Source organism: Anolis carolinensis, unplaced genomic scaffold (assembly GCF_035594765.1).
Source record: "Anolis carolinensis isolate JA03-04 unplaced genomic scaffold, rAnoCar3.1.pri scaffold_11, whole genome shotgun sequence".
NCBI lineage: Eukaryota > Metazoa > Chordata > Lepidosauria > Squamata > Dactyloidae > Anolis > Anolis carolinensis.
The window spans coordinates 17,731,857-17,754,527 of record NW_026943822.1 but is presented as its reverse complement, the minus strand read 5'-3'; the positions used below and the strand labels follow the sequence as shown (position 1 = coordinate 17,754,527).

The 22,671-nt window shown below is 43.2% G+C and overlaps 3 protein-coding genes across 5 annotated transcripts; 2 read left to right on the top strand and 1 right to left on the bottom strand.

Annotated features, from left to right (window-relative positions):
- Window positions 1-1,536: 1,536 nt before the first annotated feature.
- Window positions 1,537-4,793, top strand: LOC134293936 (uncharacterized). The gene is made up of 2 exons (XM_062963148.1): window positions 1,537-1,765; window positions 3,526-4,793. The coding sequence occupies exons 1-2, from the start codon at window positions 1,687-1,689 to the stop codon at window positions 4,548-4,550; spliced, it is 1,104 nt and encodes a 367-aa protein (XP_062819218.1). The 5' UTR covers window positions 1,537-1,686; the 3' UTR covers window positions 4,551-4,793.
- A 4,245-nt stretch (window positions 4,794-9,038) lies between these two features.
- On the bottom strand, window positions 9,039-10,827 carry LOC134293935 (pyruvate dehydrogenase protein X component, mitochondrial-like). The gene has a single exon (XM_062963146.1). The coding sequence runs from the start codon at window positions 10,825-10,827 to the stop codon at window positions 9,943-9,945; it is 885 nt and encodes a 294-aa protein (XP_062819216.1). The 3' UTR covers window positions 9,039-9,942.
- Window positions 10,828-15,859: 5,032 nt separating this feature from the next.
- LOC100566389 (uncharacterized) lies at window positions 15,860-22,662 on the top strand. Of its 3 annotated transcripts, XM_003225888.4 has the most exons (4): window positions 15,860-16,412; window positions 19,985-20,022; window positions 20,285-20,342; window positions 21,408-22,662. In XM_003225888.4, exons 1-4 carry the CDS (start codon window positions 16,271-16,273, stop codon window positions 22,430-22,432), a joined length of 1,263 nt encoding a protein of 420 aa, XP_003225936.3. In that variant the 5' UTR covers window positions 15,860-16,270; the 3' UTR covers window positions 22,433-22,662. The 3 variants fall into 3 exon arrangements, with proteins under 3 accessions (XP_003225936.3, XP_062819215.1, XP_062819214.1); XM_062963145.1 differs by lacking the exon at window positions 19,985-20,022; XM_062963144.1 differs by lacking the exons at window positions 19,985-20,022; window positions 20,285-20,342.
- The last annotated feature ends 9 nt before the right edge of the window (window positions 22,663-22,671 follow it).

Genomic DNA, 22,671 nt, shown 5'->3' with positions numbered 1-22,671 from the left:
AGGGTGTAGAGTGGGTCATTGGGGCTCTGTGTGTGAAGTTTGGACTTGATCAGTCATTGCTGGGGGTCGCAGTGGTCTCTGGAAGTGAGTGAAGGTATTGCAATTTCCATCATCCATAGTCCATCATCCTCCAAACCACACCAGGGTATAGAGTGGGTCATGGGTGCTCTGTGTACCAAGTTTGGTCTGGATCAGTCATTTGTGGCAGTTGCAGTGGTCTCAGGACGTGAGTGAAGGTACTGCAAGTCCCATTATCCTTGGTAAATCCTCCCTCAAATTGAACCAGGACATAAATTGGGTCATGGGGGGTATGTGTGCCAGTTTTGGTCCTGATCCGTCATGAGTTAGAGTAACAGTGGTCTGTCAGAGACACAGTGTTTGAAAGTACTGCAAATCCCATACTCCTTGGTCCATTCTCCCCCAAAGTGGTGCAGCATGCAAAGTGTGTTATTTGGTATATGTATGCCAAGTTTGGTCCAATTCTGTCATTCCTGGTAGTCGCAATAGTCTCAGGAAGTGAGTGAAGGTACTGCAAATCCCATTATCCACAGTTCATTTCCCCCCAATCTACACCAGGACATAAAGGGGGTCATGGGGGTTCTGTGTGCCAAGTTTGGTCCAGTTCCATCATTGGTGGGCATTGCAGTAGTCTGTGGGAGTCAAAGCGTTACAAAGTACTGCAAATCCCATCATCCGTGGTCCATCCTCCCCCAAACAGACCAGGCCATAAAGTGCGTCATGGGGGTTAAGTGTGTCAAGTTTGGGCCAGGTCCGTCATTCTGCATACCCACATACATACATACCCACATACAAACACTGACTTTTATTATATAGATATATAGCAGGCATGGGCCAACTTGGGCCCTGCTGGTGTTTTGGACTGCAACTCCCACCATTCCTAACAGTCTCAGGCCCCTTCCTTTTGCCCCTCAGCCGCTTAAGCGTGCCACTTGTTCTCTTTGGTCAAGAGAGTGTGGTTTGGATGTACTGTGTTCCCTCACTACTTCGCGGTTCGCTTTTTGAGGATTCACTGGTTTGCGGTTTTTCAATAAACTAAAAGAATATTATAAATAAATAAAAATTACAATTTACAGCCTAAGGAGGAGAGGAAGGAGAAGCTGAAGGGAGAGAAAAGGAGCCCAAGCGGGAGGAGAAGGAGGCGATTTATCAATACACTATTAGTTGATAAAGACTTAGTGGTTGGCCATCTGTGGGGAGGCATTGAATGGTGTCTCTCTCTATTGCAGAAGGGAGGTCGGACTGAATGGACTACATGACCTGAAGGGTTCCCTTCCAACTCTTGTGATTCTATGATTGATTGATTCATGCCTGTCCCGGCCCGGCAGATAAGGGCTGGGATAGATGACTCTTGGGGTTCCCATTCGACTCTAATGCAATTATTAAGCAGAGGCTGGATGGTCATCTGTCTGGAGGGATTGAATGGTGCTTTCCTCTTTTGCACTACAGGGTCTGTCCCAATAGCCTTTGGGGTTCCCTTCCGTTCCAAGTCTAATTGAATTATAGACTCATCCAAGGTTGGGATGGATTTCCTGCACTTGCTGTGTTGTTCCTGACCACCATTTCCACGGCAACAACACCTTGTGTCACAATGGATGGGCCAGGGCTGGTTCTCTCCCTTGAGCTCAGTTGGCCAGAAGGCAAAGGAGTTGCTTGCTAGTAGGAGACATGGAGATCTTGCTACCAATGCTGCTCTTGATAGCCTTGCTATGTCTCGTGCCAGGACTGGACGGGGCCCCGATTCCCAGTAAGTGGCTTCGAGGAGGAGGAGGAGGAGGAGGAGGCTGGGTTCCCTTTTATAAGACTTTGCTTCATGGGAGGAATAGTTAGGAAGGGTCTTCTATTCCTTACGGAGACAAGTAGGAACCTTTCAGGCCTCATCTACACTGCCACAGAATCCAGATGTTTTGCTTTGAACTGGATTATATGGCATTGTAGACTCCTATTAACACTATGTACAGTAATACGATTTTTGTTCCTGGGCCATTTCCTAATTGGTTCTATCATAAAAACATGGAAAAGGTTTATTAAACTGCAAAAACTTTGTTTTTGTAGGACATCCTGCAGCGCTTTTTGCTCTAGTTTTTCAACAAATATCTCATAGAGTCTCAACCTGGCGTAACGGGTTAAACCCTTGTGCTGGCTAAACAGCTGACCTGAAGGTTGCCGGTTCGAATCTGCGAGATGGGGTGAGCTCCCGTCTGTCAGCTCTAGCTTGCGGGGACATGGGAGAAGCCTCCCAGCTAACACATCCGAGCGTTCCCTGGGCAATGTCTCTGTAGACGGCCAATTCTCTCACACCAAAAGCGACTTGCAGTATGTTCTCAAGTCGCTTTTGACACAATTAAAAACAACCCTATTCAACATAGTTTGTGGCAGCCACAGAAACAAAGTTTCTGGAGAATAACAACTACTTTCAATGTAAGGACCACACAATTAAACAGGACCATAGCACACAGTTCTGCCTAAAATTCTTTTATTTTTCAGTACTGGAAGAAATAGCAAACTCTGCTGGATAATAGGCACATTCATGTATCCATACTATGGTATTGCCGTTCTCAGTGCAACCAAAAAGGCACAAAACATAAACAACAAACAGAAATGCTTTTTCTCTAGGATTGATCGAATTGTGCTTTTCCTGCATGGCACGTGGATGGGCTTGATGACCCCCGCGGTGTCTTCCAGCTCTATAACTCGATGATTTTTCCGAAATGTCATTGAAAAGGAACTTACTCTTGGTGTTGTGTTCCTCTGCCAAAATATGTACATTCGCTGTTGGTTCGATAGATATCTGCAGAAGGAAAAAGAAAGGCAACACTAGCCATTTACATTGGATTGTTATATTATTGAGGCAGGCTTTTCATCATTTGCCACAAGCCTGAATTTCAAGCGGCAGAGGGGTTCGATGCCGTGTGCCTTCAAATCATTCCTGGCTTATAAAGCAGCCTTTCTCACGGGGTTTCTTAGTGAGATTGTTCAGAAGGGTTTGTTTTTTATTTATTTTCCTTCCCAGAAAATGTTATGGCTTGAAAACATCCAAAATACAACTAAAATTACCTGTAGATGCCAAACATTTTGAAAATCCTGGCGCAGACCTGAAGAAAGGAATGGTCATTATTATTATTATTATTATTAATAATAATAATAATATTGAGGCTGGGTGCCCATCTGTCAGGGGTGCTTTGATTATGTTTTGGTGCACAAAAGCAGGTGGGGGTTGGACTGGATGGCTCAAGGGGTCTCTTCCAACCCTTTTTATTATTTTTATTATGATAATGAGTATTAACATTGAGGTTGTATTTGTTCCCATTTTGTTTTGTTTTTACTTCAAAATAAGATATGTGTAGTGTGCATAGGAATTCGTTCACAGTTTTTTTTTATAAACTATAGTCTTGCCCTCCAGCAGTCTGAGGGACAGTGACTTGGCCCCTTGTTTAAAAAGTTTGGGGACCCCTGAACTAGAGGCATCCAGCTGTCACTTACACGGCCTGACTTTCTGCTTTTCAGAGAGATCAGAACGACCAGAGGGATCAGGATCACAGCGATTGGAGACGACCGGAACGGAAGTACATCACACCCCAACGACAACAGCTTTTTGGAGGCTGCGGAATGACAAAATTGCCACCATCATGCTGCATAAGGACACCACCACCACCCAAGAGAGCACCACTCCAGAGGTTCCCCAGAAAGTGATATCTCTTTCTCTTCCAGAAGAACCCGTGATCAGCATTCTGCCACAGAAGGTGGAGGTCAGCATTGAGACATCACCTTCGAGGCCTCAGAGTGATATACATGGCACCATCATTCTGCGTCCGGACACGCCTGCTGTGGCCAAGATCATCTCTCCAAAAGTCAACCTTCACGTGATGAGCGCATTGTTTGCCATCTATTCTTCCCATTCAGAAAAGCCACTGAAAAGTAACAACATAGCCATAGTGAAAACTAATCATTTCACCTGGAATCATAAATCTTCCGGAGGAGACATCATGGGCTTGATTGATGTCTTGACCAAAATGTTAAGGCATAGTCCGGTGGCTGTTAGAGAGGACACAGACTTCAACTCAAGGTTCAAGAAAGTCAAAGATTACCTGAGAGAGATCCTGGAGCTGGCGAGAAAAGTGGAGAATAAGCTGGTCAAGGGTCTCAAACAGAAGCAGGAGGAGGTGGCCAAAGACACCATCGTGCCTTCGCCCCCGGCCACCACGGTGTTGTTGACCATCCACGTGGAGACACCCACCACCCCTGATTCGACAGACCTCAAGTTGGCAGAACTGCAAAAGGAAGTGGCGAAGTTCAAATCGTTTGTGAAAGTGCTGGATCGTTTCACTGCCCGACTAAGTTCCTTTGTGCGAAATTCTCCAAATAGAAAAGCATCCAAAGAGATTGTGGACAAAGCGATAGCCATCCAGAGGACCATCAAGAGTGTGTTCTGTGAGAATCCAAACGGTCGGAACCAACAGATGCTGAAAGATCTGATAGATAAAGAGATGCAGCTTCTCAAACAAGCCAAGAGGGAAAGAGGGGTTTTGTAAGCATTTCCCATCAACAGACATGTACAAAAGTCAAAAATCCCCACCCCTCCCTTTCTTTCATTTTTTAGTATTCTTTCCCTGGCTCTCGGGCTGACACCCTCTCCCCCTATAGATATAGATTGATATAGATATAGATATAGATTGATATAGATAGATATAGATTGATATAGATATAGGTAGATATATATATAGATTGTTATATATAGATAGGATGTGATAAAGATAAATAAAAAGTGAAAAAAGTAATTAATGCTGTCTTTTCTTTTTACAACGAAAGTGGTGGAACAGTTCATTTATAGGATAGTAGGAATGAAAGCAAAAGAAGAAAATGCACACACACATACACACACACAACAATTTTTTTAAAAAGAATTAGATGAAGATGTAACATTGAAGGCTTTCATGGCCAGAATAACTGGGTTGCTCTGAGTTTTCTGGGCTGTATGGCCATGTTCAAGAAGCATTCTCTTCTGACGTTTCACCCACATCTATGGCAGGCATCCTCAGAGGTTGTGAGGTCCAGTTTCCGACAGTAGGAATGAAAGCAAAAGAAGAAAATGCACACACACATACACACACACACAACAATTTTTTAAAAAAGAATTAGATGAAGAGGTAACATTGAAGGCTTTCATGGCCAGAATAACTGGGTTGCTCTGAGTTTTCTGGGCTGTATGGCCATGTTCAAGAAGCATTCTCTTCTGATGTTTCACCCACATCTATGGCAGGCATCCTCAGAGGTTGTGAGGTCCAGTTTCCGACCTCACGCCTCTGAGGCTGTACTATTCTATACTATACATCAACTGTACGTCTGCTGCAAACAGATTAATATATTTGGACACTGGGAGGCCTGCATGCTTTACTCTGTTAGCTTTTCTCTAGGTGCTGCCTTTTTGGGTGCATCTACACTGTAGAATGAATGCGGTTTGACACCATTTCATCTGCGATGATGCCTCTGAGGAGCTCCCACAAACTAGAGAAGACGAAACGAAAGGTGTTTCTGGATGCCTCTCATAGTGAAAGCTCTCCAAGGAAGGAGTCCGAACGGAGAAGACGGGGCTTCCCAACCCAGCAGGGATGGAGACGTGGAGAATCCAAACTTCAGAAGTTCTCTTTGAAGAACCTGAAGCCGAACTGCTCATAGTGGCCTTTGATGACTTTGGCCAGAGCCGGAGAGCCACAGAAGAAGACATGGACCTTCCCTTTGTTCTCTTTGGCCAGTTTCTGGAAAAGCTGGGGAGCAAAACAAGTCAGGTGTAACATCTCTCCCTAAACTTGTCAACAATAATATACTGAATTTAGATCCTGCTCTTCTCATGATTTAGTTCAGAAAGAGGAATTGAAGGGACCATAAGCCGGAAAATAGTAAACTTTTGCCTATGTGGCTTTGCCTCTGCATGTGCCCCTCCCTTCCTGTGAGCTGGTGCCTTTCTCCAGAAAGTTCCAAGACCAACAGTTAGCTTGAAATCAACAAATGAGGTCACAGGTATCACTTATGCCAGGTGGGTGTGGAAGGTGAGGAAGACCCTCTGCCATTGGTCAATTTTAGATAAGCCAAAGGTACTGTATATACTCGAGTATAAGCCTAGTTTTTCAGCCCTTGTTAGAACTGAAAAAAACCCTCCTCGGCTTATACTTGGGTGAGGGTCCTGGTGGGCTTATATTCAGGTCAGCTTATACTCAAGTACAGTAGAGTCTCACTTATCCGACATAAACGGGCCAGCAGAACATTGGATAAGTGAATATGTTGGATAATAAGGAGAGATTAAGGAAAAGCCTATTAAACACCAAATTAGGTTATGATTTTACAAATTAAGCACCAAAACATCATTTTATACCACAAATTTGGCAGAAAAAGTAGTTCAATAGGCAGTAATGCTACATAGTAATTACTGTATTTACGAATTTAGCACCAAAATATCACGATATATTGAAAACATTGACTACAAAAATGGCTTGGATTATCCAGAAGCTTGGATAAGCGAGGCTTGGATAAGTGAGACTCTACTGTAATAATAAAGAGGGTTGGAAGAGACCCCTTGGGCCATTTAATCCAACTCTTTCTACCTTTGTGCACCAAAAGCACAAGCAAAGCATCCCTGACAGATGGCCACCCAGCCTCACTGTTTAATAATAATAATAATAATAATAATAATAATAATAATAATAATAATTGTCCTGCCACGAGGAGGCAGAACATCACCTGCTGTCCTCTTCCTTTAAGATTCTAAAAGTGCGGAGCTTAGTCTTGGCTCCTGCCAGCCTGAAATGGCAGTTTTTTTGTCAGATTTTGTCAGTTGGTGAGGCACTGGAAGGAAGTGCAGGAAGCAAAAGGATCACAGAAATTCACATCACGTTGGAACTGTATTCAAATTAGATTAAAAAGCCATAGACTACAGCAATAGAGAAAGCCATGTCAACATTGCATTGAAGTCATCTCAAAGATACAAAGAATCCAGTCATAACAAGACTTTATATTCTGTGGCAATATCTCATAAGGCTCTACTCATTGACCAAGGGGACCTCACCATGGCAACTACCAACTGCCTCAACCCTGATGCCCATCGAGTCAGCGGAAGGAGACGACCCAGAACCACACGACTGCATCGCCACCATTGAACAAGTCTACTCCAGCCGGCCGGACCTCAAGGACCAACCTCTTCCCCAGGCAGATTTGGAATACTACACTGATGGGTCGAGCAGTGTCCACCAGGGCGTGAGAAGGGCGGGCTATGCGGTTGTTACTCTATGGGACACCATAGAGGCAGAACCATTGCCAGCCGGTACCTCTGCCCAAAAAGCAGAACTCATCGCCCTCACCAGAGCTCTGGAGCTGGCTGAAGGAAAGACTGTTAACATCTACACAGACTCTAAATTTGCCTTCAATGTCCTTCATGCCCATGGAGCCATCTGGAAGGAGAGGGGGCTGTTGACCACTGCAGGCAGCCCAGTCAAGCACCAGGCAGAAATCCTGAGGCTACTGGATGCTGTTTGTAAACCCACTGCTGTTGCTGTCATCCACTGCCGAGGACACCAAACGGGGGACCAGGACGCTGCCAGAGGGAACCGGAGAGCAGATGCTGCGGCCAAGGGGGCTGCCAACCGGGTGCCCACCTTCCAGGGTGCCTTCATCCCTGACACCACTGTGTCAAACCTCCCTCTATACGGTACCATGGACGATGAATTTGCTAGGAAGGAAGGTTTGACTCAGGATGAAGGCTGGTGGAAGGACAGCGAAGGCCGTTTGCTCCTCACGGACCCCCTGATGCGTGAAGTGGCCCTCCGTCTCCACAAGAGCACCCACTGGGGTCATGATGCCATGCTGGAACACCTCAGATCCTTCTTCATTGGACCTCGCATGGCCCAACAATCCATCTGGGCTTGCAAGCGGTGCCTCCTTTGTTTAAAAAACAACCCCAAGATCCAGAAGAAGCCAGAAGTGGGGCATCTAAAAGCAGGACTACAACCTGGGCAGGTGTGGCAGGTGGACTTTGCTGAACTGCCTTCCAGTAAGAAGTACAAATATCTGTTGGTGTTTGTGGACTGTTACAGTGGATGGCCAGAAGCCTTTGTCTGTTATACTTGCACCACCAAAGAAGTTACTCAAGCGCTTCTTAACCACATCATACCACGTTTCGGTATGCCCCTTTGCATATCCTCGGACAACTGAGCTTCTTTTATCTCCAAAGACACCCAACAGGTCTTCCAGGCTCTCCAGATCCAATGGGACTTACACACCAGCTGGCAACCAGAAGCAAGCGGGAAGGTCGAAAGGATGAACCAGACCCTCAAGAGACAAGTGGCTAAGATCTGTCAGCAAGCTAACCTGCCTTGGCCTGAGGCCCTTCAACTCGCTCTCACTCGAGTTAGGGCGGCTCTTAGGGGTAAACTGAAGCTAGGTCCTTTTGAAATTCTCTATGGTAGACCTTTTCCTTCCTCACAGGTTCCTCTGAAAGCTGAACACTTGCATGAGGTGGGATCCGAAAGCCTTAGAACTAGACTATCCTCTCTTACTTCTATTCTTTCTTCTCTAAACAGTAGGCTTGTCTGATCGATGGAAAAAATGTTTCAATTCTCGTTTCTAAAGTAGGGGGCTGCGCTAGGCTCCCATTCAAGTTAGGTTGCAGAAACAAAAAATTAAAAAAAATATATTTTTAAAAAATATAAAAAAAATTTGGGGGGGGGGGAATTTAACGAAACATTAAGACACAATTACAGAATGGGCCAACGATGGTTCGAATTACATTGCCAGTTGCGCCCAGGGACAACGTCTCAATACTCGGTTCAAAAAGCGAGAACAATCCGAAATCAATCCGAATTAAGAATCATTACGAAATTTTGGACAACCCTAGGAGACATGGAGATCTTGCTGCCAATGCTGCTCTTGCTATGTCTGGTGCCAGGACTGGACGGGGCCCCGAGTCCCAGTAAGTGGCTTCGAGGAGGAGGAGGAGGAGGAGGAGGAGGAGGAGGAGGAGGAGGAGGAGGAGGAGGAGGAGGAGGCGGCGGCTGGGGTCCCTTTTATAAGACTTTGCTTCATGGGAGGAATAGTTAGGAAGGGTCTTCTATTCCTTACGGAGACAAGTAGGAACCTTTCAGGCCTCATCTACACTGCCACAGAATCCAGATGTTTTGCTTTGAACTGGATTATATGGCATTGTAGACTCCTACTAACACTATGTACAGTAATACAATTTTTGTTCCTGGGCTATAAATGCCATTTCCTAATTGGTTCTATCATAAAAACATGGAAAAGGTTTATTAAACTGCAAAAACTTTGTATTTGTAGGACATCCTGCAGCCTTCTGGATGTGGTCATCCACACTCAAAAAGTCTTCTTGGGTAACACCCATACTCCAAGAGTTCTTGGAAGCACTTTGGTCCCTTAAAACGAAACTGCACTCCACCTAGATGTCCTCCCGGGAGTGGTACCAAACCTTCCCTCCGAAGATGACCCAGGTATTCGGCCCTCCAGGGCCTCCAGAACTCGCAGGCCAGATCTCGCACCCGCTTCCTCTGGCTGATGTAATCACCCTTTGGAACAGGCACGACAATGTCTTTCCGGGATGGAGAGTTGGCAGGCTGGAGCATTGCAGGAACCAGCAGCTGAGCTGCGAGCAGGGTTGCATGCAGCTCCAATCTAGGTGGTGTTTGCACAGGGGCCACTTTGGACTTGGCCATAGCAAAATCTACATGAGCTTCTTGCTCGAGCTTGACTCTATGATGTTCAACTGCTGCAATGGCTGCTTTAGATGTAAAGAGCCCGCAGGTGGCTCTGGGTGCGAGTTCAGCTGGAACATCCTTTAAAGAAACTCTTCTTGCTGGATTCAAAGACTAAATTCTCTTTGCTAGGCCTTTGAGGGTAAGTGTCTTTAAAAGGGAGGGGGGCTACCTAGCTTCCCTCCTCCGACTGTACTGTTTCTTTGCTCAAAACATTCAAAAACGTTTGCTCATTCTCAAAGAAACTCAAATCATCCTCTTTTGCCAGCTTCTGCCTTAGCTTCAGAACTGCACCAAGGCCACATTCAGCAGTTGCATATGCATGAGGGACAGTAGTTTTTGATTCTGTTAATCCCTTGGCAATAACTCTTCTAATGTTGCTAGTAGGGACCTCAGTGAATGTGCCCGTGGAAGGAGGCAGACCTGGCACAGAAACTGGTGGAGCTGGAGAATGCACAGCAGAAACTGGTTTTCCATCAGGTGATGGCATTAAAGGCACTTCAACTTGTTGTGAAGGAAGAGAGGAAACCCCTGGTTTTTCTTCCAAGAGTTTTCTTTTCGGTTTCTGCTCTAAAAGTGAAAGGGCATCTTTAGAGAAAATCGCTCGAGGATCTGAGGGCGTACAACTGCTTGCATCAAGTCCATAGGACTCCAAACTATCGTGGGCAGCAGGACTTAAGTGAAACTGCAGTTTTTCAGGATGTTGCTCTGCTTTATGTAGCGAGGCTACCGAAGGTGATGGGATCGGGACAGGAGTTGTAGCCAGTGGTCCAGACAATGAGGGTGCCTTACCACTGTGACTTGGTATTTCTACTTGCTTCCAGCCCTGCCCCTCCTCTACCAGCAAGCCAGTTGGTGTACCCAAACTCATGCTTTCACTGCCTTCCTGTGTCATGACTTCATCTAATATGCCATCATCATTTGACTCCATGGTAGCCACTGCTTTATCAGTTTCAATTTCACCTAGTGCATCCCCAACATCCCCTGTGTCTCCTTCGTTTTTCAGCTGCCTCACTATGTTTTCCTCTTCCACTGTTGGTGACAATGAGGGAGACATGGGTTTAAAAAGAATTTTCAAAGATACTTGTAATGACTATAAGTCCCATATGTTTTGATTGACCTAAGTTGCAAAATGCCTATGTTTGAGGAAGGCCTGCACTTGAGAGAAAATGCTGATGTTTGGGAAAAGAGTTGTCCCAGAGAAAAGAAGTTACTTTCAAATAATAACAATACATCAAGTCAGAACCGGTTCCCATACAATTTCGAGCATATACTTGCAACAAGTCAGGGTCAATAACATGAAAGCACCATTGTCTAAAGAATTACATGTTGTTACAGCATAGAAACCCAATGGGATTGCATGATGGTTAAGATGCTTGTGACGTAGACAACATTAGACAAATGGGGTAAATGATCTTTGTAAGCCAATAAGGATATGCTTGATAACTTCTGTGATGTGATAAAAACCTTGCAACCATTTTGGAAATTCAGACAAATCCTTTGATTGCATGTATGCATGTTTTTGTCTCATTGCTATGGCCACGCAATAAATAATTCTTTTGCAGTTTGAAGATCCAACTTTTGTGGTGTTTTTCCTTGCCCTCTTCATAGAAAAAGGGGCCTCCTGCTTTTCACTTTGGATTAAGAGTATTTTTACATCTTTTACATCCTTGCCCCTTCATTAGGGCAGGCATGAAAGTTTTAATAGCAGGAGTACAGGTGGGGAAAGAATGGCTCCCCGCTGTGGGCTTCTGCCCTTTTAAAGGATTTTCCTCTTTGATGCCAACTGATGACAATGGCGGCAGATTATCTAGCTGAGGCACAGGTTCGTTAATTCTGGTATTAGGCAAAACTTCAATGATGTTGCCCTCAATAGAGTGCTGCTCCTTGGGAATGACATTTTTGTCAGTAAAGAGAAGAGACATTCTTCTGAGGCAGCAACCTAACATTCTCAGGAATTACTTCATCCTGAAAAGCTTTTGCCAGAATTTTTGCCCTAACAGCTAGCTTAGCTGCTTCTTTGCATTTTCGTAATCTGTCTCTTTCACTTTGAAGAGCCAATATCTGGACTTTAATTTCGGCTTGTTGTCTAATTTGCTCTGCCTCGATTTTGGCTTGCTGTTTGGCTTGTTCTGCCCAAATATGGGCTTGCTGCTTGGCTTGCTCTGCCTCAATTTTGGCCATAGCAGCTTTGGCTTCTGCCTGGAGAATCTGAGCTTTGAGATTTCTCCTCAACTCTTCTAAATGCTGAGCTGCTCTAGAAGGAGCCTTACTATGATATGAAGTACCATCACTGCCACGAACAGAATGTGAATGGTGCCTACTGGCAGATGACATATTCGACCGGTGTGTGACAGAACTTTTGGTGCTCTGTGGCCGAGAAGGGTAAAACCCCTGACTGACTTGAGAATTCTGAGGCGGGGATGTAAAGTAAACCCCGCTCAACTGAAATTTTTGAAGCTGAGACCGAGAGGCTTCAAGCACAGCATTAACTCCACTTTCTTTTCTTTGTGAGTCAAATAATAAAGCTTGAAGCCTTGCTTTGGCCTCATCATTATTAATGTCTTTAAGAACTTGTTGTTGCTTATCTATTAAGGCTGTCCATTCAGAAAAATTATCCTGAAGCCCTTCTTTATACACTGCTATTTTCACAGGATCATGGGTGGTTGACAAAGTATGCACGTCATCTTCCAAATCTTTCCAAGTTATTCCAGCCTCTATAATTAAACAGCTTTCCCTTTCCAACAACAGTTCCAGGTCCTTTTCTGATGGGTGCTTTTCTCTATGGGAGCGGGTGCTATGCGAATGTCTGCTTGCGCTTCCCTCAGAAAGCCTATCCATTATGATAGATCACTGCTAAACTCTGTGTGGGAAGAGGACTAAAGTCACAGACTGCACAAATCCTACAAACACCACCTAAACTAGCAGTGAAATCACAAAATATGGAATCGGTAGTGAGTATTAACTCCTTTCCTCAGGCAAAAGGCAAAACAAACACGAAACAAACTATTCCCCGCTCCTTTCAACCAAAGCACACATCCCCAAAGAAAACTACAGTAGAGTCTCACTCATCCAAGCTAAACGGGCCAGCAGAAGCTTGGATAAGTGAATATCTTGGATAATAAGGAGGGATTAAGGAAAAGCCTATTAAATATCAAATTGGGTTATGATTTTACAAATTAAGCACCATAACATCATGTTATACAACAAATTTGACAGAAAAAGTAGTTCAATACGTGGTAATGTTATGTTGTAATTACTGTATTTACAAATTTAGCACCAAAATATCATGATATATTGAAAACATTGACTACAAAAATGGCTTGGATAATCCAGAAGCTTGGATAATCGAGACTCTACTGTATATAGAAAAGGTGGAAACAAAATGGCCGCCACCCCTCTGCTTCACTTCTGTGAGGGAAGCCTAAAAGGACCAATGCAAATGGCTGCCAAGCAGCAAACCCCCTTTTGGCGCCAAAACGCCTCTATAAGTGAAATAACAGTTGGGAGCTCTGACTTTTAACTTTCTCAAACCCCTAACACAGGGAGAAAGCCTATACTGCTTTTAAAAAGATGAACAGATCTTTACACTTATAAAAAACTGCTCTTCTCTCTCCCTCACACGCACATAGCAGGGAGAGAGCTCTATATTTGTCTTTCAATAAGTAATCCTAAAATGGCAGGGCCAAGCAGGATACTTATATCACTGTGATAACAGTGCCTTTCTTCCACTCACACACTCAAAGGAGTGGGCACTATCTTTACTTTCTATAGGCAAATCAAAAGTGTCTGGGCCACACAGGTACATAAATCACTGTGAAGGCACGCTGGGGGAAATGGCTATCTCTAGGTCTGGCTACCCAAGCGGCGTTCGGTTTACCCTTTAATTATACCTCAAACCCCAAAGTAAACACTCTTGAAGATGGTTAAAGATAACCAAAAATATGTTTATTGAACACAGGAAACAGTCCTTTTATTGTATTGAAGGGGCAAGGATGTAAAAGATGTAAAAAAATACTCCTCTTAATCCCAAGTCAAAAGCAGGAGGCCCCTTTTCTGTGAAGAGGGCGAGGAAAAACACCACAAAAGTTGTATCTTCAAACTGCAAAAGAACTATTTATTGCGTGGCCATAGCAATGTGACAAAAACAGGGCCCTGCAGGTGTTTTGGACTGCAACTCCCACCATTCCTAACAGCCTCAGGCCCCTTCCTTTTGCCCCTCAGCCGCTTAAGCGTGCCACTTGTTCTCTTTGGTCAAGAGAGGGTGGTTTGGATGTACTGTGTTCCCTCACTACTTCGCGGTTCGCTTTTTGCGGATTCACTGGTTTGCGGTTTTTTGATAAACTAAAAGAATATTATAAATAAATAAAAATTACAATTTACAGCCTAAGGAGGAGAGGAAGGAGAAGCTGAAGGGAGAGAAAAGGAGCCCAAGCGGCAATGGGAGGAGAAGGAGGCAATTTATCAATACACTATTAGTTGATAAAGACTTAGTGGTTGGCCATCTGTGGGGAGGCATTGAATGGTGTCTCTCTCTATTGCAGAAGGGAGGTCGGACTGAATGGACTACATGACCTGAAGGGTTCCCTTCCAACTCTTGTGATTCTATGATTGATTGATTCATGCCTGTCCCGGCCCGGCAGAAAAGGGCTGGGATAGATGACTCTTGGGGTTCCCATTCGACTCTAATGCAATTATTAAGCAGAGGCTGGATGGTCATCTGTCTGGAGGGATTGAATGGTGCTTTCCTCTTTTGCACTACAGGGTCTGTCCGAATAGCCTTTGGGGTTCCCTTCTGTTCCAAGGCTCGGGCTGTGGCGCAGGCTGGAGAGCAGCTGCAATGAATCACTGCAATGAATCACTCTGACCAGGAGGTCATGAGTTCGAGGCCCGCTCGGAGCCATGTTTATCTTGTCTTTGTTCTATGTAAAAAGGCATTGAATGTTTGCCTATATGTGTAATGTGATCCGCCCTGAGTCCCCTTCGGGGTGAGAAGGGCGGAATATAAATGCTGTAGATAAATAAATAAATAAATAAGTCTAATTGAATTATAGACTCTATGGTGTAATTTCTTTCTCTGGAGGTCTTTAAGGGTAGGCTGGATGGTCATCTGTTGAGAGGGATTGAATGGTGCTTTCCTCTTTTGCACTACAGGGTCTGTCCGAATAACCTTTGGGGTTCCCTCCCGTTCCAAGTCTAATTGAATTATAGACTCTATGGTGGAATTTCTTTCTCTGGAGGTCTTTAAGGGTAGGCTAGATGGTCATCTGTTGAGAGGGATTGAATGGTGCTGCTTCCTCCCCCTTGCCTCTCCTCCTCCCCACGCGCGTGGGCACCCACGCTAAATTTAATAAAATATTTGTATTCTAAAATGCAAGTAGATTTGCATTAATTCTATGTAACATAACTATATGAATATAATGATGTAAATAAACTTCTGGTTTGTAAGGTAACTCTTATCCATTATATTCACCTCTACCTTCTACCTTTTATTTTTCAGTTATTAGTTGTTGTTGTTTTTTTTTGGGGGGGGGGCAAAATTCTGTTCGCTTACACTTGAAAAATACACTTGAAAAATACCCTGAATAGTGTATTACTACTAAAATAATGTATAAATATATAGTGTCCCTGCTTGGCGAATTTTCACTTATTGCGGGTGGTTCTGGAACCTAACCTCAGCGATAAGTGAGAGAACAGGCTTGTGGTTTTGATGATGCCTGGCCGTAAAATATCCTTCCCCCTTTCCCCTACCACAGAGACACACGTGTTTTGGGTTGCAATTCCCATCATCCCCACTCCGCAGAGTGGATAATAATACAAATTATGGGAGTTATCATTCAGTTATATCTGGAGACCCAAACCGGGTAAAAACTGAAAAGTGCTGACCACTGTATTTATAAAAAAAATCTATTTGGCCCTCTGTGTCCATGGGTTGTCCATCCATGGATTCAATGGCCCTTCTGTCCAAGTTAGAAAAAGTCTCATCCAAGGTTGGGATGGATTTCCTATTGCGCCAAATTGCTATGTGTGTGTGTAAAGAAATCCTTGCAAAGAAATCCTTGCAAAGTTGGTTTGCAAAGGGAACTCTGCAAAAGAGCTCAGCCTTTTTGCAGAGGCAAAGCCACGCCTAAAACAATGTATCTATTTGCTGGCAGGTGGCTGAGATTGTCAGTTGGAATTTGAGCTTGGACGGAGAGCACAGGAAAGTCAGGCTCTCTAGCTACGGTCAAGTAGCTGTTTTGAATGTGCTATGCTGTATATATTGATCCTGATTGATTAGTTATTGATCTTATGCAACTACATGGACATTGTATGATTGCAGAACTGTTTTATATTTCAACTCTACAAGCAAGAGTAAAGTTCCTTTGTTCATTTCAATTCCTCTGCCTGGTCTGGACTGGACGCTACTGATTCCGCTATACTCTCACCTGGTAACATTTCCTGCACTTGCTGTGTTGTTCCTGACCACCATTTCCACGGCAACAACACCTTGTGTCACAATGAATGGGCCAGGGATGATTCTCTCCCTTGAGCTCAGTTGGCCAGAAGGCGAAGTAGGAGACATGGAGATCTTGCTACCAATGCTGCTCTTGATAGCCTTGCTATGTCTCGTGCCAGGACTGGACGGGGCCCCGATTCCCAGTAAGTGGCTTCCAGGAGGAGGAGGAGGCTGGGGTCCCTTTTATAAGACTTTGCTTCATGGGAGGAATAGTTAGGAAGGGTCTTCTATTCCTTACGGAGACAAGTAGGAACCTTTCAGGCCTCATCTACACTGCCACAGAATCCAGATGTTTTGCTTTGAACTGGATTGTATGGCATTGTAGACTCCTACTAACACTATGTACAGTAATACGATTTTTGTTCCTGGGCTATAAATGCCATTTCCCAATTGGGTCTATCATAAAAACATGGAAAAGGTTTATTAAACTGCAAAAACTTTGTTTTTGTAGGACATCCTGCAGCACTTTTTGCTCTAGTTTTTCAACAAATATCTCATAGAGTCTCAACCTGGCGTAACGGGTTAAACCCTTGTGCTGGCTAAACAGCTGACCTGAAGGTTGCTGGTTCGAATCTGCGAGATGGGGTGAGCTCCCGTCTATAGGCTCTAGCTTGCGGGGACATGGGAGAAGCCTCCCAGCTAACACATCCGAGCGTTCCCTGGGCAATGTCTCTGTAGACGGCTGTACAGATGTGACAGGAAGGAATCCTTTTGATCCCACCGCTGCCACCAATTGTAAAGAGGTGAGGCAGGGAGGAATCTTTTTATTCACTTTTAAATCAATTATGTTATTATATATTTAACTATCCCACCATACAGTTGCCACCAAATTGTAAAGATGTCTTGATGATGATTATATATTTTTCTTATAACCGCTGCCACCAATTATGAAGATGTCAGGCAGAGGATGGTTATTCTTTTTAAGTGATATTAGGTACTGAATTAGTGATGTTGCTTAGCTTAGAATATGAGTGTGACAGAGACTTAGATGGTTTAAAGAACAAAAACAAGTTTATTCAGGTACAGAGCTTAGTGGTTCAATAACTTCTTAAAGGCACTTAAATAACAGTTACAATAGATGTTGAGGTGTTCCAACTCCAAAATACTTTCTCCTCTCGCTTCAAACTAATAACTGATCACTTAGATCCACTGGGATTACTTCCCCTTACTTCACAGCCTCCACAAATAACCCTAAACAAGTCACCCAACTTGCTTAGTCTGGCCTATTAGAGGTCTGTCTCCCTGTTTCCCTAATCTGGAACCAGTCTATCTCCTGTGACTAGAAATCACAGACTGCCTAAAATAAGTCACTTTATTTCAGAATTGACTCAAATTCCCTCATTTGAGCCACCCTGATTCTCCACTTGAGAATCAGTCTTCACTGTAATTCCACCATTACAGACTGACGTGTTTTTAAAATGTTCCCTCCTTTTTTCCTTCAAACAGCGGTTAGCTCCGCCCCCGTTGCTATGGCAACTGCCTCAGAATGCTAAGATGGCTACCTTCCCCTACATATTATCAACTCTAATACTTACCCATTTTAAACATAGCCAAACCTGACTGTTTAAACAAAATCAAACAAACATGTCATCCATAAATCAAAATAAAACACACTTCTTTACACCTCCCAACCCATAAAGATTATTTTTGACTCTTCTATATCCCAGAATGGTCAAAAACAATATGGATTGCATCCAAATTTATACAATACATGTTAACATACATTTAACATATAATCTTATCCTTTTATCATGCAACACTTAAACCATAAATACAAACCTTCAATGTTGCACATACACAAAACATATTCATATCTTACCATACAATTATGTAAGTAATATGCATAAACACTTCTATACACATGTCCAGTCTTACCATCTTTTCTGTTGTTAAGATTCACAAACTTAAATCAAAAGACATTTCAAAATACATTTTCCATAAATCATATTTCTAACAGTTTAATTTTTATTCGTACACTGGACCAATCAACCAACTCAGTACATTTCACAGGAATCCTCTTCATGCCACCTGGCACAGCATATAGACGTTTCACACTGCGGCGCATTCCAGAGGTTAACATGTTGCCAGTGACAATTACACTCATCCTTCCCAGCAACACAATGAATTCCCTCTGTCCCAAAATGTCTTTTGCGAAACTTCCAAGAGTCATTTAAGAAGTCTTGCGAAACATAGTTCAAGCACTTTTGTGGAACGTTGAAAGCAAACCGCTGATGGTTGAAACTACAGTAGAGTCTCACTTATCCAAGCTAAACGTGGCAGCAGAAGCTTGGATAAGCGAATATCTTGGATAATAAGGAGGGATTAAGGAAAAACCTATTAAACATCAAATTAGGTTATGATTTTACAAATTAAGCACCAAAACATCATGTTATACAACAAATTTGACAGAAAAAGTAGTTCAATATGCAGTAATGTTATGTTGTAATTACTGTATTTATGAATTTAGCACCAAAATATCATGATATATTGAAAACATTGACGACAAAAATGGCTTGGATTAGCCAGAGGCTTGGATAAGCGAGGCGTGGATAAGTGAGACTCTACTGTACCAATCTCTGCTGCATAGTGGTCCTCAGAACTCACTCCGCTGAAAAACAATATCCGCTTGCTTCTTGATTCGCTGCGATTGGCGATGACCCACAGGCTCAAGATGTCCATCTTCTTTGGTGTGTTTGTTGGTCCTTTAGGCTCTCCCGCGCACAGTAATTCAACTGGATCAAATTTGGTGGTTTCCAGAGGTAAATTTTTTCCTGGCCACGACCCCTGACTCGATTCTGTACTTGTAGTGACCAAAGAGGTAATCACTGAGTAAATAGAATCAGTCATTTCCCCAAATTCCCTCAGAACTTCATCTTCCTCCTTCCCATTTTCACTGGGAACCACATTGTTTGCTCTGTTAGCACCAAGCAACTTCATGTCACCATCTTTCTCTGGCAAATCTTTTTCTAGGACACAGTCACTTTTCAAACCATTACTCTTCTTTATAACAATGGTCATTTCTCCACAATGCTCAAGTAAATCATTCTCATCAGGAAAAGTCTATTAAACATCAAATTAGGTTATGATTTTACAAATTAAGCACCAAAACATCATGTTATACAACAAATTTGACAGAAAAAGTAGTTCAATACGCATTAATGCTACATAGTAATTACTGTATTTACGAATTTAGCACCAAAATATCACGATGTATTGAAAACATTGACTACAAAAAAGCGTTGGATAATCCAGAATGTTGGATAAGTGAGACTCTACTGTACTTTCATAGTAAGGACTACACAATTAAACAGGAAATAATACTTTCAAACCAGGAACATAACTTGTTTTCAGTTTTTTGTGACATAGTGTAAACCAGTTCCAAGCAGATAATTCAGATTCAGAAACTGGATTCTATAGCAACGTATATCCAGCCTCAGGAGGATCCTGGACTGGGGTTGAGTCATACCCCAAACGCAATAAATATGCTCTGTGACTAATAATAGTAATAATAATAATAATAATAATAATAATAATAATAATAATAATAATCCCTACTGGGATCTGTACGCATCATCTGAAAATACATCACACAGTCCTAGACACTTGGGAAGTGTTCGACTTGTGATTTTGTGATACGAAATCCAGCATATCTATCTTGTTTGCTGTGTCATAATAAAATAATAATAATAATAACAACAACCATTTCTTTCTTCAGATCTGCACCGGGATTTTCAAAATGTTCAACATTTACAGGTAATCTTAGTTCAAGAGGGTTGTATTTTGGATGTTCTCAAGTCAAGACATTTTATGGGAAGGAAAAAAAAACCCCTTCTGAACGAATTTCATTAAGAAACCCCGTGAGAAAGACTGCCTTACAAGCCAGGAATGACTTGAAGGCACACGACTCCGAACCCTCCTGCATTTTGAAATTCAGGCTTGTGGCAAAGGATGAAAAGAAAATACCATAACAATCCAATGGAAATGGCTAGTGTTGCCTTTCTTTTTCCTTGTGCAGATTTCCATCGAACCAATGGCGACGGTACATATTTCGGCAGGGCAACAAGGCGGCCAGAGTAAGTTCCTTTTCAATGAAATTTTGGAAAATCATAGAATCATAGAGCTGGAAGACACCACGGGGGTCATCAAGTCCATCCCCGTGCCATTCCGGAAAAGCACAATTCTATCAAAGGCAGACGGGGGTTGGACTAAATGTCCCAAGGGGTCTCTTCCAACCATTATTATTATTATTATTATTATTATTATTATTATTATTATTATTATTATTATCCTTCTTCTTCTTCTTCTTCTTCTTCACATTGAGGCTGGGTGGCCATCTGTCAGGGGTGCTTTGATTCTGTTTTGGTGCACAAAAGCAGAAAGGAGTTGGACTAGATGGACCAAGGGGTCTCTTCCAACCCTTTTTGTTATTTTTTTAAAATAGTTTTTATTAGGAAGTTTTAAACATTGAAAGAGTGAGAACAATCATGGATCTAGAAAAGAAAGTGAAAAGGGAGGGGGAGGTGGTAAAGAAAAAAAGGGGAGAGAGGGAAGAAAAAAGAAAAAGAGAGAGAAGAAAAGAGAGAAGAAATATATTTAGTAATATAGTAGAAAAAAGATAAAAATGTAAAAAATGGAATAAAAAAAATTCAGCTTCCGTTCTTCTTCCTTTTGGTTTTATTATCCACAATTTATCATTTACAGTATTTATATTGCGCCCTTCTCACTCCGAAGGGGACCCAGGGCGGATCACATTACACATATAAGGCAAACATTCAGTGCCTTAACATAGAACAAAGACAGAGACAAACGCAGCTCCGAGCTGGCCTCGAACTCATGACCTCTTGGTCAGAGTGATTTGTTGCAGCTGGCTGCAGCTGACTGCTTATCAGCCTGCGCCACAGCCCACCACAAATACAACATTGAGGTTGTATTTGTTCCCATTTTGTTTTGTTTTTACTTCAAAATAAGATATGTGTAGTGTGCATAGGAATTTGTTCATAGTTTTTTACAAAAAACTATAGTCTTGCACTCCAGCAGTCTGAGGGACAGTGAATTGGCCTCGTGTTTAAAAATTTTAGGGACCCCTGAACTAGAGGCATCCAGCTGTCACTTACACGGCCTGACTTTCTGCTTTTCAGAGAGATCAGAACGACCAGAGGGATCAGGATCACAGAGATTGGAGACGACCGGAACCGAAGTACATCACACCCCAACGACAACAGCTTTTTGGAGACTGCGGAATGACAAAATTGCCACCATCGTGCTGCACAAGGACACAACCACCACCCAAGAGACCACCACTCAAGAGGTTCCCCAGAATGGGATAACTCTTTCTGTCACAGAAGAACCCGTGATCAGCATTCTGCCACAGAAGGTGGAGGTCAGCTTTGAGACATCACCCTCGAGGCCTCAGAGTGATATACATGGCACCATCATTCTGCGTCCGGACACGCCTGCTGTGGCCGAGGTCGTCTCTCCAAAAGTCACCCATCACGTAATGAGCGCATCGGTTGCCATCTATTCTTCCCATTCAGAAAAGCCACCGAAAAATAACAACATAGCCATAGTGAAAACCAATCATTTCACCTGGAATCATAAATCTTCCAGAGGAGACATCATGGGCTTGATTGATGTCTTGACCAAAATGTTAAGGAATACTCCGGTGGTTGTTAAAATTGACCCAGACTTCAACACAAAGCTCGAGAATGTCAAAGATTACCTGAGAGAGATGCTGGCGCTGGTGAAAAATGCGGAGAATAAGCTGGTCAAGGGTTTCAAACAGAAGCAGGAGGAGGTGGCCAATGACACCATCGTGCCTTCGCCCCCGGCCACCACGGTGTCGTTGACGATCCACGTGGAGACACCCACCACCCCTGACTCGACAGACCTCAAGTTGGCCCAACTGCAAATGGAATTGGCGAAGCTCAAATCATTTTTGAGAGTGCTGGATCATTTCACTGCCCGACTAAGTTCCTTTGTGCGAAATTCTCCAAATAGAAAAGCATCCAAAGAGATTGTGGACAAAGCGATAGCCATCCTGAAGACCATCAAGGCTGTGTTCTGTGAAAATCCAAACCGTCAGACCCAACAGGTGCTGAAGGATCTGATAGATAAAGAGATGCAGCTTCTAAAACAAGCCAAGAGGGAAGCCAGGGTTTTGTAAGCATTTCCCATCAAGAGACATGTACAACAGGCAAAAATCTTTCGTTTTTTAGTATTCTTGCCTTGGCTCTCTGGCTGACAGCTTTTTCTAAAAATCCCCCTAACTTTAATCCAGTTCCCACTCCCTGACCTGATCCCAACTATCTCTACATTCTTTCCTATACCTACTCCCCTCTCACTTACTCTGCTCTTTTAAATATGATATATCAATAAAAATCATTAAAAAAAAGAGTCACGTGC

Coding starts and splice junctions, on each gene's coding strand:
- LOC100566389 (XM_003225888.4), top strand. CDS start 16,271: ATGAATGGGCCAGGGATGATTCTCTCCCTTGAGCTCAGTTGGCCAGAA. Junction 16,413..19,984: donor GGACGGGGCCCCGATTCCCA/GTAAGTGGCTTC, acceptor TTCTTTCTTCAG/ATCTGCACCGGGATTTTCAA. Junction 20,343..21,407: donor AGGGCAACAAGGCGGCCAGA/GTAAGTTCCTTT, acceptor TCTGCTTTTCAG/AGAGATCAGAACGACCAGAG.
- LOC134293935 (XM_062963146.1), bottom strand. CDS start 10,827: ATGTCTCCCTCATTGTCACCAACAGTGGAAGAGGAAAACATAGTGAGG.
- LOC134293936 (XM_062963148.1), top strand. CDS start 1,687: ATGGAGATCTTGCTACCAATGCTGCTCTTGATAGCCTTGCTATGTCTC. Junction 1,766..3,525: donor GGACGGGGCCCCGATTCCCA/GTAAGTGGCTTC, acceptor TCTGCTTTTCAG/AGAGATCAGAACGACCAGAG.